At 54.8% G+C, this 19,879-nt stretch overlaps 1 protein-coding gene across 1 annotated transcript; it reads right to left on the bottom strand.

The window, feature by feature from the left end:
* Positions 1–9,351: 9,351 nt before the first annotated feature.
* UNC93B1 (unc-93 homolog B1, TLR signaling regulator) lies at positions 9,352–18,862 on the bottom strand. The gene is made up of 11 exons (XM_029061620.2): positions 18,676–18,862; positions 17,733–17,874; positions 17,209–17,362; positions 16,890–17,051; positions 16,428–16,551; positions 13,063–13,156; positions 12,277–12,401; positions 11,543–11,725; positions 11,184–11,457; positions 10,046–10,164; positions 9,352–9,807 (listed from the first exon to the last, which is right to left on the bottom strand). The coding sequence occupies exons 1-11, from the start codon at positions 18,799–18,801 to the stop codon at positions 9,487–9,489; spliced, it is 1,824 nt and encodes a 607-aa protein (XP_028917453.1). The 5' UTR covers positions 18,802–18,862; the 3' UTR covers positions 9,352–9,486.
* Positions 18,863–19,879: the final 1,017 nt, after the last annotated feature.

Raw genomic sequence — 19,879 nt, 5'->3', positions numbered from 1 at the left:
GAATCTACTCTACCCCCATTTCAGTTGGGTCCACCCCGTTGAGTCCATACCCCTAACCACTTAGATGGAGAAGCAGCGTGGCTCAGTGGAAAGAGCGCGGGCTTTGGAGTCAGAGGTCATGAGTTTGAATCCCAGCTCTGCCACTTGTCAGCTGTGTGACTGTGGGCAAGTCACTTAACTTCTCTGTGCCTCAGTTCCCTCATCTGTAAAATGGGGATTAAGACTGTGAGCCCCACGTGGGACAACCTGATTCCCCTATGTCTACCCCAGCGCTTAGAACAGTGCTCGGCACATAGTAAGCGCTTAACAAATACCAACATTATTATTATTAGATACCCATCTCCCTCCACCCTTATGTATATTATCCTCAGGCTCTGTAGCTTTCCCGACCAGTAATTTATTTTAATGTCTGCCTCCCCACTAGATTGTAATCTCTCTGAGGGTCTGGATCAGGTCTACTTGCTTTCCCAAGCGCTTAGTACAGTTTTCTGCAGATACTTGGCACTCAACAAATGTAAATCGCCTTGATTATGTACCTCGCCTTGATATCGGGAAGCAGCGTGGCTCAGTGGAAAAGAGCCTGGGCTTCGGAGTCAGAGGTCATGAGTTTGACTCCCAGCTCTGCCACTTGTCAGCTGTGTGACTGTGGGCAAGTCACTTTACCTCTCCGCAGCTAAACCCTCTTTTTCCCCTTTTCCCTCTGCTCCTCCACCTCTCCCTTCCCATCCCCACAGCACTGTACTCGTCCGCTCAACTGTATATATTTCCATTACCCTATTTATTTTGTTAATGAATTGTACATCGCCTCGATTCTATTTAGTTGCCATTGTTTTTACGAGATCTTCTTCCCCTTGACTCTATTTATTGCCATTGTTCTTGTCTGTCCGTCTCCCCCGATTAGACTGTAAGCCCGTCAAACGGCAGGGACTGTCTCTATCTGTTGCCGACTTGTTCATGCCAAGCGCTTAGTACAGTGCTCTGCACATAGTAAGCGCTCAATAAATACTATTGAATGAATGAATGAACAAATACAACTGATGGAGAAGCAGCGGGGCTTAGTGGATAGATCACGGGCCTGGGAGTCAGAAGGACCTGGGTTCTAATCCCAGCTCGACCATGTCCCTTGAGTGACCTTGGCCAAGTCACTTAACTTCTCTGTGCCTCAGTTACCTCATCTGTAAAATGGGGATTAATAATAATAATAATGGTATTTGTTAAGCACTTACTATGTGCAGAGCACTGTTCTGAGCGCTGGGGTAGATAGAGGGTAATCAGATCGTCCCACATGAGGCTCACAGTCTTAGTTCCCATTTTACAGATGAGGCAACTGAGGCACAGAGAAGTTAAGTGACTTGCCCACAGTCACACAGCTAAGTGGCAAAGGCAGGATTCGAACCCTTGACCTCTGACTCCCTAGCCCGGGCTTTTTCAACTAAGCCATGCTGCTTCTTGAGCCCCATGGGGAAAGGGCCTGTGACCAACCTGTTTACCTTGTATCTACCCCAGTGCTTGACACAGAGTAAGAGCTTAACAAGTACCATTATTATTATTATTATTGTTAGTAACTCCTGCCCCTCAGGATTTCCACAGACAGAAACCACATCTTTTCCCCCATCGGGCTTTGTTTCTCTAAGTGCTCTCTCAGCTGGTGGCTCAGTGGAAAAGAGCCTGGGTTTCGGAATCAGAGGTCATGAGTTCGACTCCCGGCTCTGCCACTTGTCAGCTGTGTGACTGTGGGCAAGTCACTTAACTTCTCTGTGCCTCAGTTACCTCATCTGTAAAATGGGGATTAACTGTGAGCCCTACGTGGGACAACCTGATTACCCTGTATGTACCCCAGCTCTTAGAACAGTGATCTGCACATAGTAAGCGCTTAACAAATACCAACATTATTACTACCCAATTACTTCTCCAGGGGCGGCTTCTAGCTGCTCCGGAGTCTTTTTTTGCAGATGTATTGGCGTTAATGCTCCCACTCAGGGGTGTGTGCGTGTGTGTTTGTGTGTATGAGCGTGTGCAGTGCCATTTGTAACAATAGGTTACAGTTCCCCGGCCAAGGAGCTCTTCAGCTTCCCCTCCCGGTTCTCAAGTGGCTAATGACAAACTGTTCACGTGATCTGTTCTTCCCAGACTCGGGATCACCACAGTCCGTACTGCTCCCTCTTCACAGGAACCCTTTTTCCTACATGTTCCTCAGGACAGAGGGAATTAAAGAGGGACTTCTCTGCACCTCCTCTTCACCCCCAAGGCCATGACTGACAGATGGTTCAGCCTCCGCCGCCGGCTTTGGCATTTAATCTACTCAAAGAGCGTGTTGTTGCTAACTCTGGCACCTCGCAAGGAGCTGTAGCATTTTCCTTCTGTTCCTCCAAGTTACTGTTTGTATTCCGACTGTGCCTGATCTTCCCTGTGGGCAAACTGACTGTAAAGATGATTTTCCTTTATACTCTAGCCTCCTTACCCGCCCCTTCCAGCCGCCCCGGATTCCCCCCAGACCTTTCTCCTGGCCCTCCTAGGATCCCACCTCCTCCAAAAAGCCTTCCCTGATTAAATACTCATTTCCTCACCCTATCCACCTTCACTTCTGCATCGCCTATGCACTTGGTTCCTAAGCCCGGTTCTGCCACTTGTTTGCTCTGTGATTTGGGCAAGTCGCTTCGCTTCTCTGTGCCAAAATTTCCTCAGATGTTAAATGGTGACATAGACTGTGTCCAATCTGATTTTCTTGTCTCCATCCCAGGGCTTAGTACGGCGCTTGGCACATAGTAAGCGCTTAATTACCATCATCATCATTATTATTAGTATCACCTGCCAAGCACTTTGAGTCTCAGCCCACCTCCAGCGTCACAGCACTTTAACACTTATTCTTATACTCTGCCACTCCTCCTCTATGTAATTTCAAAGCTGTTCATCAACTTGCCCCCTCCTACCTCACCTCCCTTCTCTATTTCTACTGCCCACCCAATACACTCCGCTCCTCTGCCTCTCACCTCCTCACGGTCCCTGTCCCGCCGTCGACCCCTGGCCCACGTCCTACCGCTGTCCTGGAACGCCTTCCCTCCTCACATCCGCCAAACTCACTCTCTTCCCCCCTTCAAAGCCCTAATGAGAGCTCGCTTCCTCCAGGAGGCCTTCCCAGACTGAGCCCTCCTTTCCCTCTGCTCCTCCTCCCCTCAACCCCCTTCCGCCCTCTGCTCTTCCCCCTTCCCCTCAGCACTGTGCTTATTTGTATATATTATTAATTACCCTATTTATTTTGTTAATGAGGTGTATATCTCCATGATTCTATTTATCGTGATGTTGTTGTCTTGTTTTGTTTTGTTCTGGTTTGCTTTGCCGTCTCCCCCGCTTAGACTGTGAGCCCATCGTTGGGCAGGGATTGTCTCTATCTGTTGCCGAACTGCACATTCCAAGCGCTTAGTACAGTACTCTGCACATAGTGAGTGCTCATTAACACCTATTGAATTGATTGACTGAATGAATAATTTATTTTACCGTCTGTCTCCCCCTCTAGGTCCTTGTGGGGATCAGGGATCAAGTCTACCATCTCTACTGTATCGAACTCTCCCAAGCGCTTAATACGGGGCTCTGCACACAGTAAGCTCCCAGTAAATAGCCCTGATTGATTTCCCTCCACCTCACCCCCCCTCGTTGCACCAGTTCGAGCTCTGCCCCGTGGTGTACCCACCTACCCACAGTCCGGCTCGGGCCTCAGTCGCTGCTCCTCACTTTGCCAGATCCCACTGGTCTCCTCCTCCTGGAGGTCCTTCGCCTGGATGTGCTCCTCCTGCTCCGTCCCAGCTCCTTCTAAGCCACGGCCTCCGCCTCCACACCTTTTCCCCGCTGCCACCCAACTGGCTGCTCTGGAACCTGCTCAGTTCTGCCTCTTGCTCAACAGCCCCCAAACCGATACCCCGCCCCACCTTTCCCCCTGCCAAGCATCTCCCGCTTCCTCCCCCTAGGTCCCAGGCTGCCCTCCCCTCCCCATCCAACCAAGGTGTTCGCCAGAGGCTCGGGACAAGAAGGGGAACGGAGGACGGAGGGACGGGGGAGCTTTGTGGAGGCAGCTTGGCCTACTGGAGAGGGCGGGGAGACCCGAGGTCTGGTGCCAGCTTTGCCCAAGGCCTGCTGTGTGATCTTGGGCAATGAAGATCGCTGAGGAGAAGCATGGCTTAGTTGAAAGATCACGGGTTTGGGAGTCCAGAGGTCATGGGATAGAATCCCCACTCTGCCACTTGCCAACGGTGTGACTTTGGGCAAGTCACTTGACTTCTCTGGGCCTCAGTTCCCTCATCTGTAAAATGGGGATGAAGACCGAGAAGCCCACATGGGACAACCCGATAACCTTGTATCTACCCCAGCACTTAGAAGAGTGCTCGGCACATCGTAAGCGCTTAACAAATACCATCATTATTATTATTATTATTTAACTTCTCTGGGCCTCGGTTCTTTCATCTGCAAGAAAAGGGGGGCTTAGTCCGGGAAGGCCTCCTGGAGGAGGTGAACCTTCAGTAGATCTCACCATGCTCCCTCCCTCAGGTCAGTTAAGAGGACATTAAACAAAACCCACCCCAGACAAAACCCACCTGCTCCTGCGTTTATTCAATCATTATTCGTTATTTATGAATTTATTCAATCGTATTTATTGAATGCTTACTATGTGCAAAGCACTGCCCTAAGCGCTTAGGAGAGTACACTAAACGGACACATTCTTTGCCCATAACGAGTTTACAGACTAGAGGGGGGAGACAGAGAAGCAGCGTAGCTCAGTGGAAAGAGCACGGGCTTTGGAGTCAGGGCTCATGAGTTCGAATCCCAGCTCTGCCACTTGTCAGCTGTGTGACTGTGGGCAAGTCACTTAACTTCTCTGGGCCTCAGACCCCTCATCTGTAAAATGGGGATGAAGACTGTGAGCTCCACGTGGGACAACCTGATTCCCCTGTGTCTACCCCAGCGCTTAGAACAGTGCTCTGCACATAGTAAGCGCTTAACAAATACCAACATTATTACAGACATGAATATAAATAAGTAAATAAATTACAGATATGTACACAATCCCTGGTTTACCTCTTCCTTAGACTTTGAACCCCATATGGAACCTGATTGTCCTGTATCGGTACATAGTAAGGGCTTTCTAGTGCTTAGAGCAGCGTGGCTCAGTGGAAAGAGCACGGGCTTTGGAGTCAGAGGTCATGAATTCGAATCCCAGCTCCGCCACTTGTCAGCTGTGTGACTGTGGGCAAGTCACTTAACTTCTCTGTGCCTCAGTTCCCTCATCTGTAAAATGGGGATTAAGACTGTGAGCCCCACGTGGGACAACCTGATTCCCCTATGTCTACCCCAGCGCTTAGAACAGTGCTCGGCACATAGTAAGCGCTTAACAAATACCCACATTATTATTATTATTATTATTGCTTGGCATATAGTAAGCACTTAACAAATACAATCATTATTATTATTATGAAATTTTTTTCCTGTTATTTGTTGTGCTCTATGTGTCGGGCATTGTTCTAAATGCTGGCATAAATACAAAGTAATCAGATTGGACACGGCCCATGTCCCACATGGGGCTCACAATCTTAATCACCATTTTAAAGATGAGGGAACTGAGGCAAAGAGAAGTGAAGTGACTTGTCCTAGGTCCCACAGCAGACAAATGGCAAAGCGGGGATTAGAACCCAGGTCTTTCTCACTCCCACTACACCATACTTTCAGAAGCTGTGTGGCCTGTGGAAAGAGCTCGGGCTTGGGAGTCAGAGAAGGTGAGTTCTAAACCCGACTTTGCCACTGCTTGCTGAATGACCTTGTGCAAGTCACTTCACTTCTCTGTCCCTCAGTTTTCTCATCTGTAAAATGGAGATTAAATATTTGTTCTCCCTCCTATTTAAACTGAGCTCCATATACCGGGATGGTTAACCTGATTAACTTGTATTAACCTGAATGCTTAGAACAGTGCTTGGCACATAGTAAGTGCTTAATACCATAGTAACAGATATCACAATAAATAAAACAAATACCATAATCATTATTACTATGTGGGATAGGGACTATATCTGCACCCCCTCCGCCCTCTGTTCCTCCCCCACTCCCCCCTTCACCTCCCCTCAGCTAAGCCCCCTTTCCCTCTGCTCCTCCCCCTCCCCTCAGCACTGTGCTCATTTGTATATATTTTTAATTACCCTATTTATATGGTTAATAAGGTGTACATCTCCTCGATTCTATTTATCGTGATGTTGCCTTGTTTTTGTTTCGTTCTGTTTTGCCCTGCCATCTGTTTCCCCCAGTTAGACTGTGAGCCCGTCATTGGGCAGGGATGGTCTCTATCTGTTGCCGAATTGTCCATTCCAAGCGCTTAGTACAGTGCTCTGCACATAGTAAGTGCTCAATAAATACTATTGAATGAATGAATGAATCTTATCTCATATCTATCCCAGCGTTCAATACAGTACTGGGTAGATAGAAAGGACTGAGTAAATACTGAAATAATCATTATTATGTGGGTGTGGAAAGGGGCCCAGGACTCAGAGATACCATCTCCCCCCATAAGTCTTCCTTGCTTCACTTCTTCTTTCCCTTGCTTTTACCCCAGGTATTTACATCAATCCCACACTTATGGACTCACAGTTAACTGGAGCCCTTTTGTACCCACTCTGCTCTCATTCACCTGAATAACCACTTTCCTCTTCCTCTTAGATTATTTTAGTGTCTGTCTTCTTCCCTCCCAGGGGCCTGGCTCAACTGCAAACTCTATGAGGGCTGAGACTGGATCTATGTTCTCTACTGAACGCTCCCAAGCACTTAGAACAATGTGCAGAACACAGTAGGTATTGAGTAAAAACTTACAGGTTGATCAATTGGCCCAGAACTTGCGGGAGAGATGCTGGGATTCTGGTACACATGGCAAATTCTGGTCCCAACTTTTTTTTTTTGAATGGTTATTTGTTAAGTGTTTACCATGTGTCAGGCACCTTTCTAAGCACTGGCATAGATACAAGATCATCAAGTCCCACATAGAGCTCAGAGTCTAAATAGGAGAGAGCATTGGTGCTAAATTCCCATTTTGCAGATGAGGGAGCTGAGAGTCAGAGTAGTGAAGCGACGTACCCAAGGTCACACAGCAGACAAGTGGCCGAGACAGTATTAGAACCCAGGTCCTTTTGACTCCCAGGCCCGGGCTCTATCCACTAGGCTATGCTGCTTCCCAAGTCCACCCCAGCACCCGCCTTGGCTGGGGCATTCCAAAAGGGCCTAAATTACTGCATCTCGCCTAGATTACTGCATCAGCCTCCTTGCTGACCTCCCAACCTCCTGCCTCTCCCCACTCCAGTCCACTGCTCGGATCATCTTTCTACAGGAACGTTCAGGACATGTCACCCCCCTCCTCAAAAATCTCCAGTGATTGCCCATCCACCTCCATATCAAACAAAAACTCTTCACCATTGACTTTAAAGCCTTCTTATCACCTTGCCCCTTCCTACCTCACTTGGCTTCTCTCCTACGACCCAGCCTGCACACTCTGATCCTCTGGTGCTAACCTTCTTACTGGGCCTCCATCTCTCCTGTCCACATCCCACCTCTGGCCTGGTATGCCCTCCCTCCTGAGAAGCAGCGTGGCTCAGTGGAAAGAGCACGGGCTTTGGAGTCAGGGCTCATGAGTTCGAATCCCAGCTCTGCCACTTGTCAGCTGTGTGACTGTGGGCAAGTCACTTAACTTCTCTGTGCCTCAGTTCCCTCATCTGTAAAATGGGGATGAAGACTGTGAGCCCCACGTGGGACAACCTGATTCCCCTATGTCTACCCCAGCGCTTAGAACAGTGCTCGGCACATAGTAAGCGCTTAACAAATACCAACATTATTAAATATGCCAATCACTCTCCCCCACCCCCCTTCAAAGCCTTACTGAAGGCCCATCTCCTCCAAGAGGCCTTCCCAGCCTAAGCCCCACTTATCCTCAGCTCCCACTCCCTTTTGGGTGCCCCTGACTTATTCCATTTGCTCTTCCCTCCCTCCCCACCCCACAGCACTTATGTATTGTTTTGTAATTTTATTTATATTGATGACTGCAGGCTCTCCTCTCCACCCCACCACTAGACTGTAAACTCGTTGTGGGCAGGGATTGTCATTATTAATTGCTGTACTGTACTTTCTCAAGTGCTTAGTACAGTGCTCTGCACACAGTAAGCACATAAAAAATACGATTGAATGAAAGAATGTTGATTCAGCGACCCCCGGGGATGGCGGGGGGTGAGCCTGGCAGGACCGGAGAGGTGTGTGGAGGTACTGGGCTGGCGCTGGTGGCAGAGACTCCCACCCCGCAGGCCCATCCTGCCTCCTGCATGCAGGAATGGGCCAAAATCCTCGTGTCAAGGAATAATTCCAAACTTCCAATTTCTTCACCCTCCACGCCCCCCGGGCGTCCCCCGACACCAACCTCTCCACTCGAGACTGTGAACTCGTTGTGGGCAGGGAATGGCACTGTTTATAGTTGTAATGTACTCTCCCAAGGGCTTAGTGCAGCGCTCTGCACACATCAAGCACTCAATAAATTCAATAAATATGATTGAATGAATGACCCCCATGCCTCCAGACACCACCCTCTCGGCCCTCCGCACCTCTGGGGAGTCCCCAAACCTGGTCCTCTCCGCCCTCCGCGTCCCCCAACACCAACCCCTCCACCGTCCCCACTCTCGGGGTGCCCTTAAACAACAACCTCTCTGCCCTCTGTATCTCTGGGGAGTTTCCCGACACCATCCTCTCTCTGCTTTTGCTCCCAAATGCCAACCTCTCCACCGTCCCCACTCTCGGTGCACCCCCAAATACCTACCTCTCTGCTCTTTGCGCCCCAGAGGAGCCCCCACATACCAACCTCTCTGCCTTCCGCGCCCCCCAACCTCTCCATCGTCCCCAATCTCGGGGTGCCCCCAAACAGCCCCCTCTCATCCCTCTACGCCCCCGGGAAGTCCCCAAACCTGGCCTTCTCCACTCCCTAACACCAATCTCTCCACTACCTCCACGGTCAGGGCACCCCCAGCACCCCCCTCTCTGCCCTCCTCACCCGTGGGGAGTCCACACACACCAACCTCTTCGCCTTCTGTGCCCCCAAGCCCCAACCTGTCCCATTGTCCCACTGTCAGGGCACCCTCAAACACCCCCTCTCCGCTACCCTGGAGAATCCCCTAACACCAACCTCTCGCCGTCGACCCCCCCAACCCCAACCTCTCCATCGTCCCCACTCTCGGGACACCCCGAAACATCCCCCTCTCATCCCTCCACACCAGGGAGCACCCGCCCGACCCCACCTGCAACCCCAACCGTCCTGGGCCCTCCGTGGCGCACGGCCGGAGACCCCCGCACGGCACAGCTCCCGCACTGCTTTATTGCCCCTTCGGTCCAGCCCCGGGCCCAACCCTCCCTTAGAACTGAGTCCCGGGACGGGGCTGGTCCGGCAGAGCCCCGCATCCCTCCCGCCCCTCCGGGGCTCGCGTGTCAGGGCCGGTCTGGGCGCGTGGCCTCCTCGCCGCCGCCCAGGGCCTGCTCATAGGGGGGCCGTGAGTCGGGGTCCCGTGGCCCCCAGCCGGTCTGGGCCTCGTCCTCGGAGCTTTCCGCATCGCTGGCTCCGCCGTGCTCGCCGTCCGAGCCACTGGCATCCGAGTTGTCCGCGTCCAGGTAGCGGTAGCCGCGCACGGTGGGCTGCGGCCGTGGGATGCGCGGGAGGCGGAACGGCTGGAGGCGGTGAAGCCTCCACTCCATGCACAGGTAGGAGGCCGCCGACAGCACCAGGGTCCCCGCCAAGGACGCCACCTTCACCTGGGGGAGAGGGCTGTGCGTGGGCCTGGGCCTGGGCCTGGACCTGGGGGAGAGGACTGGGCCTGGGCCTGGGGGAGAGGGCTGGGTCTGGGTCGGGGGGAATCAGAGGCCGGTGGAAGGGGGATGTGCCCAGGGATTCCCCGCCCCAGGGAGATACCCCTCCCTCGCACCTCCAGCGCTTAGAACAGTGCTCGGCACATAGTAAGCGCTTAACAAATACCAACATTATTATTATTACCTTCATGGGTAGCTGGGTGCCCAGGTAGGCAGCGAAAGCGGCCAGCGCCTGTCCCCAGTGGTAGATGGTGAAGATGAAGTCCTGGCGCTCCTTGTCCTCATACAGGATCCCCAGGAGAGCTGGCAGGGGAGGGGAAGATCAGAGAGGTCATGGTCAACACGTTCTGCCCCCCTCCCCCCTCACATCCTGCCCACGGGAAGGGTCCAACAAGCTACAAGTCCAGTCGTGGGAAGGGGGCTGGCAGAGGCTGGGGGAGAGAACAGAAGGTAATAATAATAATAATAATAATAATAATAATGCTATTTGTTAAGCGCTATTTGCCAAGCAGTGTTCTAAGCGCCGGGGGCGATACAAGGTAATCGGTTTGTCCCCTTCTAGACCATGAGCCCATTGTGGGCAGGGATTGTCTCTTTTTGTTGCTCATTTGTACTTTCCAATTGAATTGTACTGAATTGTACTTTCCAAGTGCTTAGTACAGTGCCCTGCACACAGAGTAAGCGTTCAATAAATACAATTGAATGCACGAAGCACAGAGAAGTGAAGTGACTTGCCAAAGGTCACACAGCAGACGAGTGGCAGAGCTGGGATGAGAACCCACGTCCTCTGACTCCCAAGCCCGGGTTCTCGCCACTAGGCCATGCTGCTTCTCAAGGTAATCAGGTTGTCCCCCATGGGGCTCACAGTCTTCATTAGAGAAGCAGCGTGGCTCAGTGGAACGAGCACGGGCTTGGGAGTCAGGGGTCATGGGTTTGAATCCCGGCTCTGCCCCGTCAGCTGTGTGACTGTGGGCAAGTCACTTCACTCCTCTGTGCCTCAGTTCCCTCTGTAAAATGGGGATTCAGACTATGAGCCTCAAGCGGGACAACCTGATGACCCTATATCTTCCCAGCACTTAGAAACAGTGCTCTGCACACAGTAAGCGCTTAACAAATGCCAACATTATTATTATCCCGATTTTACAGATGAGGTGAGCGAGGCACAGAGAAGCTCGGCGGCTTGCCCCGAGTCACACGGCAGCCGAACGGCAGGGCCAGGGTTAGGCCCCGCGGCCCCTGACGCCCGAGCCCGCGCTCTTGCCCCTAAGCCACGTTGCCTCTGGGTGGGTGGGTGGGTGGGTGAGCGGGCGGGGGGCACTCACTGCTCAGTCCGGTCTTGTTGAGCGCGCTGCCGACCCCCCAGAGCGCCACGACGCCGTAGAGGAGCCAGGCGTGGGCCAGGCTGTGCGGGGCCGGGGCCCAGCAGGCCAGGCCCACGAGCAGTGCCAGGTGCAGGCCGGCACCCCCCAGCAGGGGCACGGAGCGGGGCAGGCGCAGCGCCAGGAGCCCCAGCCCCGACGCGGCCGACGACGCCAGCCCGTAGGCCATTAGGGTGGGCGCCAGGCGCTCCAGCCCCAGCGAGCAGACGCCGTAGCTCTGCGGGGAGGAGAGAGGGGGGTGTGAGGCGGGGGTCCCAGGGGGTCCCCCCGCCCCCGGCCCCCCGCCCTCCGGCCCCTCGCACCAGCGCTAGGGCGGTGCAGGCGAAGACGGCGTCGGCGCCGCTGTAGACGAAGAAGGGGAAGAGGAGGCGCAGGCGGTAATCCCGCAGGTGCTTGAAAGGCAGCTGGAACACGTGGCCCCAGCCCACGCTGCGCAGGTCGATTTCCTCCGTGGGCCGGTACGCGGCGCCGCACAGGCCCAGGATCTGCACCGGGACCCCCCCCAGCGCCCCCCGACCCAGCCCGGGGTCAGCCGGAGGGACCGGGACCCCCAGGTCCCTCCCCACGATGGGTCAGGGGGAGGACCGGGGACCCCCGGCCCCCTCCCTACTATGTGTCAGGGGGAGGACCTGAGAACACTCAGTCCCCTCCACCTGCTGGCCCGGGACCCCCGGCCTCCTCCCCACGATGTATGAACGGGAGGACCCGGGACCCTCAGCCCCCTCCCTACTACGTGTCAGGGGGAGGACCCGAGATCACTCAGCCCCCTCCCCCTGCTGGCCCAGGACACCAGCCCCCTCCCCACGATGTGTCAGCCGGAGGACCCGGGACCACTCGGCCCCCTCCCCACGCTGTGTGGGCCAGAGGGCCCGGGGGACCCCAAGTCCCCTCCCCGTGCTGCGCGAGCCGGTAGAGGCGGGACCCCCCCAGGTCCCATCCCCCTGCTGAGTGAGCCGGCGGATCCGCGACCCCCGGCCCCGTCCCCAGGGTGGAGCCCCGTGTCGGGAAGGGCGGACCCCGGGGCCCCCCCCCGTACCAGCAGCATGGCCATGAAGGCCACGGCCATGAGGACGCTCTCCACCACGATGAGGCTGCGGCTGCGGGGCAGGGTCTGCAGCACCGTCTTGTTGAACCCGCTCAGGATCCCGCTGCTGTTGATGCCTGGGGGAGGGGCGGGGGGCAGACCGATCGCCTCGGCCCCACACCCTCCGTCCTCATCCCCTCCGCCCCCCAGCGCCGCGGACAGCCGAGAGGGGAGCCTCATGGGGGGGCTGGGCCTGTCAAGAAGCGGAGTTTGGGAGGGAGACGGGGCCTACCTCATCACCTTGTATCCTCCCAGCGCTTAGAACAGTGCTTTACACGTAGTAAGCGCTTAACAAATGCCATTACTATTATTATTTTACCTAGGGAGGCAGAGCCTGGCCACTAGAAAGGGCCGGTCTGGGGCGGGACCTGTCTTGTTGGAGGCGTGGTCTGGCCTGCAGGAATGAGGGACTCTTTGGGGGCAGGGCCTAACGGGGGGCGGGGTTGGGGGGTAGAAAGGGCCGGCCTGGGGTAGGGCGTGATGTGGCCTGTTGGGGATAGGGGGACTGTTTGGGGACGGGGCCTGATCTGGCAGGGACATGGAGCTGCCTGGGGGCGGGACCTGTCAGGGAGAGGGGGCTGTCAGTGGATGGGTCCCGGCCGGGAGAGCAGGTCCTGCCCACCCGAGAGTGGTGGGGGGGGGCTGGCTTGGGGCGGGTCCTGCCCACCCGAGAATGGTAGGTGGGGGCTGGTTGGAGGCGGGTCCCCTTCCGCGAGGCGTGGCTGAGGGGGCGCTCACCACATTCCCGCACTCCGTGCAGCGTGTGGTTCAGGTCGTACAGGTAGGGGTTGAGGAAGAAAAACATGGGCAGCTGGGCACAGGCAAAGCTAAGCTGCAAAGGCATAGGGCGCTCAATATATGCCATCGGTTGATCCATTTAGTGCCTTTCGGGGGGAGGGCATCCCCTGCCCCTCTCTCACTCAACCCACGTATTCGATCAATCACTGAATCCCTTCGGGCCCACCTTCACGACATCGCTAAAATCTGCCCTTTTCTCTCCATCCAAACTGCTTTCGCCGTTAATACGATCACTCCTCCTCTCCCGCCTGGATTACTCCATCAGCCTCTTTACTGACCTCCCTACCTCCTTTCTCTCCCGACTTCAGTCCATACTTCACTCTGCTGCCCGGAACATTTTTCTACAACAATGCCAGGACATGTTTCCCCCCTCCTCGAGAAACCCCAGCGGTTGCCCACCCACCTCCACATCAAGCAAAAACTCCTCACCGTTGGTTTTAAAGCACTCCATCCCCTTGCCCCTTCCTACCTCACCCTGCTTCTCTCCCACTACAACCCAATCCGCACACTTTGCTCCTCTAATGCTAACCTTCTTATCGTGCCTTGATCTCGTCTATCTCGCTCCAGACCCCGACCCCCGGTCTGGCCTCTGGCCTGGAACGCCCTCCCCCCTCAAATCCAACAGACAATTTCTCTCCCCTCCTTCAAAACCTTATTGAAGGCACATCTCCTTCAAGAGGCTTCCCTGATTAAGCCCCCCTTTCCTCTTCTCCCACTCCCTTCTGCATTGTCCTGACTTGTTTCCTTTGTTCATCCTCCCCTCCCAGACTGACGGCACTTATGCACATATTTGTAACTTATTTATATTTATTTATATTAATTCCTGTCTCACCCCCCTAGATTGTAAATTCGTTGTGGGTAGGGAATGTGTCTGTTTATTGTTGTACTGTATTCTCCCAAGTGCTTAGCACAGTGCCCCACACACAGTAAGCGCTCAATAAATACAATTGAATGAATGTCCAGGAGACACCTGGAGGTCCCTTCCCAGCCAGGCAAAGCGGGGTGGGGTAGGGTTTGAAGGTGGGGAGGCTCGTCAGTATAGACCCGGTTTTCCAGTGGCCTACAGTCTAATGAGGGAGATGGGCACAAATCCCTACACAGGGTAACGCAGGGTAATAGCTGGAAAAGGAGAAATGAATTAATAATGCCTGCTCTTCCTCCCCCTCTAGGCTGTAAGATTACTTTTTTATAGTATTTGCTAAGCGCTTACTTTGTGCCAGGCACTGTAACAGGCGCTAGGGTAGATACGAGGTTGGATCACAGTCCCTGCCCACATGGGGCTTATAGTCTCAATCCACATTTTACAGATGAGGTAACTGAGGCATAGAGAAGGTAAGTGATTTGCCTAAGATCATACAGCAGGTAAGTGGCGGAGCTGGATTTAGAACCCAGGTCCTTCTGACTACCAGGCCCACGCTCTATCCATTAGGCCACAAGTCTTCTCAGCATGGGCAGGGAATGTGTCTACCAACTCTGTTATATTGTACTCTCCCAAGAGTTTAGTACAGTTGTCTGCACACACAAAGCACTCACTAAATATAATTGATTGATTGAGCCTCATATTGGATGGGGACTGTATCCAACCTGATTATCTGGTATTTACCCCAGTGCCTGGGACAATGCTTAGCACAGAGTAAGCACTTAAATGCCATTATCATCAAATAAATGGAAGAGCTCCATCAATATACGTAGTAGAGTTGAGGTGGGAGTTTGGAGCATAAGACCACTTTGAGGAGAAGATAATCAGGGAAGGCCTGCTGGAAGAGGCAGCACTTCAAAAGCCTTGTAAGATGAGAGCTGAGGTCTGGAGGATGTGAAAGGAAAAGTGAGAAGCAGTGTGGCCTAGCGGATAGAGTACGGCCCAGGGAGTCAGAAGGACCTGGACCTGGGTTCTAATAGCAGTTCCACCCCTTATCTGACCTTGGGCAAATCACTTCACTTCTCCTTGCCTCGGTTACCTCATCTGTAAAATGGGGATTAAGACTGTGAGCCCCATTTGGGACATGGACTGAGTCTGAACCGACTTGCTTGTATCCACTTCAGCACTTTTTATGGTGCCCGGCACATAATAAGCGCTTAACAAATACCACTGTTATTAATATCAGTGAAAAAGTGAACAAGAGGGACAAGATCAAAGTACAGTGAAGAGGTTAATAATAATAATGTTGGTATTTGTTAAGCGCTTACTATGTGCCAAGCACTGTTCTAAGCACTGGGGTAGACACAGGGGAATCAAGTTGTCCCACATGGGGCTCACAGTCTTAATCCCCATTTTACAGATGAGGTAACTGAGGCACCGAGAAGTTAAGTGACTTGGCCAAAGTCACCCAGCTGACAAGTGGACGAGCCTGGATTCGAACCCATGACCTCTGACTCCAAAGCCCGTGCTCTTTCCACTGAGCCACGCTGCTTCTCTCAAGGTTGTCAAGAGAGGAATAAAAAGTGTGAGCTGGGGTGTATTAGGTGAGGAATGAGGATGGGGAGGGGGCAGAGAGCTGACTGGGGGTCTTAAACCAAGGGCTGGGAGTTTCTGTTTGATGAGGAGGTGGATGGGAGTTGGATGACATGGAGAGAAGAACGTTTTAAAGATTGATCAGAGCCAACGGAATCAAGTCTGGGCTGTGGAGAAGGGGGAGACAGGAGACAGGGAGGTCAGCAAGGAGGCTGCTGCAGGAGCCAGGGTGGAAGAGGAGAAGTGGTTAGATCAGGGTGGTGCCACCATGAAGGGAGGATTCTAGAGATGCTGTGGAGGGAAAAATCAGCCAACTTTTTAAACACCAGATTGAATCCAGGGAATTAAAGAGAGGGGAGCGCTGAGGATAATGCCAAGTTCGTGGGTTTGAGAGATGGGGAGAATGGTGTGGTTTTCTACAGCGAAGGGAAAGGTAGGAGAAAGAGGAGAGGTTTGGGTGGGAAGATGAATCCATCCGTGGTATTAATTGAGGGCTTACTACGTGCAGAGCACTGTACTATGCGCTTGGGAGAGTATAATACAACTGAATTAGCGGACACATTCCCTGGCCTTAACGAACTTTCAGTCTAGAGCGGAAGACAGACATTAATAGGAATAAGTGATGTATATCATTTAAAGATATGTAGATTTGAGAAAGGGGTGACTATCCAATGTCCAGAGATCACAGATCCAGGTGCATAAATGATGCAGGGGGGAGAGCAAGCGGGGGACAAGGGGACTTCATCAGTCTGGCTTGCTTGTCCCTGCCTGGACCACGCTGCCCTGCCGCCCTCCCCCCAACCCCTGGCCCTTCACCCAACCCAACCCACCACCTGACCCCAGCCCGGCTCACATGGAAACAGCTGTAGAACATGACCTGGAAGACCACCAGGTAGGGGGCGTGGGCACCACGGGGTGGACGTTTGTGCTCCAGTTCCTGCTTGTAGTTCACAAACTCATAGTATTTCTGCGCCATCCTGCCAGGGAAGCCAATCAGTCAGTCAGCCAGTCAGCCAGTCAATTGTAGTTACTGAGCACTTACTGGGGGCAGAGCACTGTACTGAGTGCCTGAGAGAGCACAGCACGAAAAAGAACAGACACATTCCCTGACCACAGTGAGCTCACATTCTAGAGCGGGAGACAGACATTAACATAAATAAGTAAATGATAGATATGGACATAAATGCCCAGGCTGGCACCCACCCAATCCCCAGCCCACAGCCCCCCTGAACTGGCCCCGCATCCAACCCCATACCAGCCCTGTGCCCACCCCACACTTAGCCCAGTCCCACCCTATGACCGCCCCGGTGCCCACCTGGTGATGTAGTTGCCCATAGCAGCCCACAAGGGCACCACGGCCATGCCCAGGGCCACGGCTGAAGGCACGAGGGTATAGTAGCGTTCCCAGTAGTTGGTGGAGACGAACAGGGCGTAGACACCCACAGCCAGGAACATCATCCATTTGGTACCGAAAAACCTGCAGGGATGGCTGAGCCTGGGACCCCCGCCATGTCCCAGCCCCTCCCTCCCTCTCAGCTGGGAGGAGAGGGGGAGCATCTCCCGGCCTGTCTCTCACTGCCCACCCTGGCAGTCAGTCAGTCAGGTCAGGCCTCCCCCTTCTTCCCAGCCCTCACCTGAGCAGCACAGGGGTATAGAGCAGGGCCACAACGGGGGTCATGTTGAGGCCCATGAGCATTTTGCTGTCGATGTCCGGTAGCCCCATGGTGCCATATTTCACCTCCCGGTAGGTCTCGTCATAGTGCAGGATCAACTGCATCTGCAGGAGGCCTGGGGGGGCGGTGGGGGCACAGTGATGCTCCCAGGGTGGGTGGGGGGCAGGTGGGGGGCGGATTGGGGCTGGGATGGGATGTAGGTCCTGCCCAAGGTGGGGAAACTGGGCCGCCCTGCCCCCCAGCCCCCCACCCCCGGCCCCCTGCCTTCGGGTCCAGATGTTGGGGAAGTGAAAGAGGAAGCAGAGGCAGTGCAGGCCAGAGCTGGGCCACAGAGAGCCACGTTTTCCTGGGCCTCTCACTTCCCGTCTGGGGGAATGTGGGGCCGGGGTCACCGCCCCATCGCCCTCGGGGAGCCCCTGCCTGGGGTTGGAGGCCAGCAGCCCACTGGGGGCCAGGGTCGGGGTTCGTGGGGTGGGGGGCCCTACCCAGGTAGACGCTGTAGATCAGCATGGCGCCTATGCTGGCGGTCAGCACGTTCTTGACCACGCCGAGGCGCTTGCGGCGAAAGTACCTGCGCTCCTCTTCCTCCTCGTCATAGTCGGGGTTGGCCCCCACGAACTCGTCCAGCTGGAGGGCAGGGGGCAGCGGTCAGGACACGATCCCCTCCTGGGACGGAGGGGGAGAGAGGAAAGCCAGGGAGGAGGGGCCGGGAGCATGGGGACAAGAGGGTGGACAGAGGGAAGGGGCTGGGGGGGGGGGTCGGGGGATGGGGAGACAGGGGAAGGGGTGGAGTGAGAAGGAGAGAGGGGTGGGAGGGAGAGGAGAGGGAGAGAGGGAAAGGGGCTGGGGGAGGGGGGAGATGGGGAAAGGGGTGGAGGGGAGAGGAGAGGGAGATGGGAAAAGGGTTGGGGAACAGAAGAGGGGAGAGATGGGGAAACGGTGGGAGATGGGAGAGAGTGAGGGGCAAAATGAGGAAAAGGGATGGGGCGAGGAGAGGAAGACAGGAAAAGGGGTGGGGGGAGGTGAGAGTGGGGAGTTGGGGAAGAGGGCAGGGAGGAGAGGAGAAGGAGACAGGAAAAGGGGCGGGGGGAGGAGAAAGTGGAGATGGGGAAAGGGCAGGTAGGATAGGGAGACGGGGAAAGGGCTGGGGAGAGAAGAAGGGAGCGATGGGGAAAGGGTGCGGGCGAGGAGGGATGGGGAAGGGGCAGGGGGTGGGACTGATGGGAAAAAGGGTGGGGGAGGGGGGATGGGGAAAAGGGTGGGGGGAGACGAGGGGGGAGACAGAAAAAGGGTGGGAAGGACGGGGGGGATGGGGGGAAAGTGGGAGAGGAGAGGGGGGCGAGGAGGAAAGGTGAGAGGGGAGGGAGTCAGGGAAAGAGGCAGGGGTTGGGGGGGACTCATCAAGTGAGGGGTCCCGGGTCCCCCCACCTGCATCTCCGGCCCGTCCAGCGCGGGCGCATCCCGGGACTCCTCGTCGCCCTGGGAGTCCAGGGCCCCGGCCACGCGGTAGAGCGGGGGCGCGGGGCCTCCGGGGACGGCGGGCTCCGCGTCCATGCCGGACGGACGGACGGACGGACGGACAAGCCGCTGGGCCCGGACAAGCCGCCCGCGCCCCAACGGCCCGCGCACTTCCGCGTCCGCCTCCCGCGGGGGGCTGGACTCGGGGGAGGGGGGGGCGGGGGGCGGCCGAGGACAGGGGAGGGTAGGGGAGGGGTCCGCCCTCCCCCTTAAAGGCGCAGAGCGCTCTGCTCGGCACGATGAAGTCCTTATCCCGGCTCCGCCACTTGTCAGCCGTGTGACTGTGGGCCAGTCACTTCACTTCTCTGGGCCTCAGTCACCTCATCTGGAAAATAGGAATGAAGTCTGTGAGCCCCACGTGGGAGAACCTGATCCCCTGAACAGTGCTTTGCACATAGTAAGCATTTAACAAATGCCATCGTCATCATCATTATTATTATTTCCCCTACTCCCTCTCCCTTCTGGGACGCCCTCGCGCTTGGATCTGTCTCCTCGAAGCACTTGATACTCACCCCCACCCTTCCCCCGCAGCCCCGCAGCACTTACGTCCGCAGCCCAAATTTAATGTCGCTCTCCCCTTCTAGACTGTAAGCTCTTTATGGGCAGGGAGCACTTCCACCGAATGTGTTGTACTCTCCCGAGCGCTTAGTACAGGGTACTACCCAAGGTAACTGCTCAGTAAATAAGATCGACTGAGGCCTTCCCAGACCGAGCCCCCCCTTTTCCTCTGCTCCTCCTCCCCTCCCATCGCCCCGACTCCCTCCCTCTGCTCTACCCTCCTCCCCGCCCCACAGCACTTGTGTATATATTTGTACATATTTATTACTCTATTTATTTTATTAACGATGTGTATGTATCTATAATTCTATTTATTTATACGATGCTATTGATATGCCGGTCTACTTGTTTTGTTTTGCTTTGCTGTCTCCCCCCTTCTAAACTGTGCCCGTTGTTGGGTAGGGATGGTGTCTGTTGCCGAATTGTACTTTCTAAGCACTTAGTACAGTGCTCTGCACACAGTAAGCGCTCAATAAATACAACTGAATGAATGGATGAATGAATAAATGACTATGTCCTCTGGCGTCCAGGAGCAGAAGAGTAATAATAATAACTG

The sequence above is a fragment of the Ornithorhynchus anatinus genome, chromosome 3 (assembly GCF_004115215.2).
Source record: "Ornithorhynchus anatinus isolate Pmale09 chromosome 3, mOrnAna1.pri.v4, whole genome shotgun sequence".
Classification (NCBI taxonomy): domain Eukaryota; kingdom Metazoa; phylum Chordata; class Mammalia; order Monotremata; family Ornithorhynchidae; genus Ornithorhynchus; species Ornithorhynchus anatinus.
The sequence above is the reverse complement of the archived record's forward strand: the minus strand, read 5'-3'. Positions and strand labels throughout refer to the sequence as shown.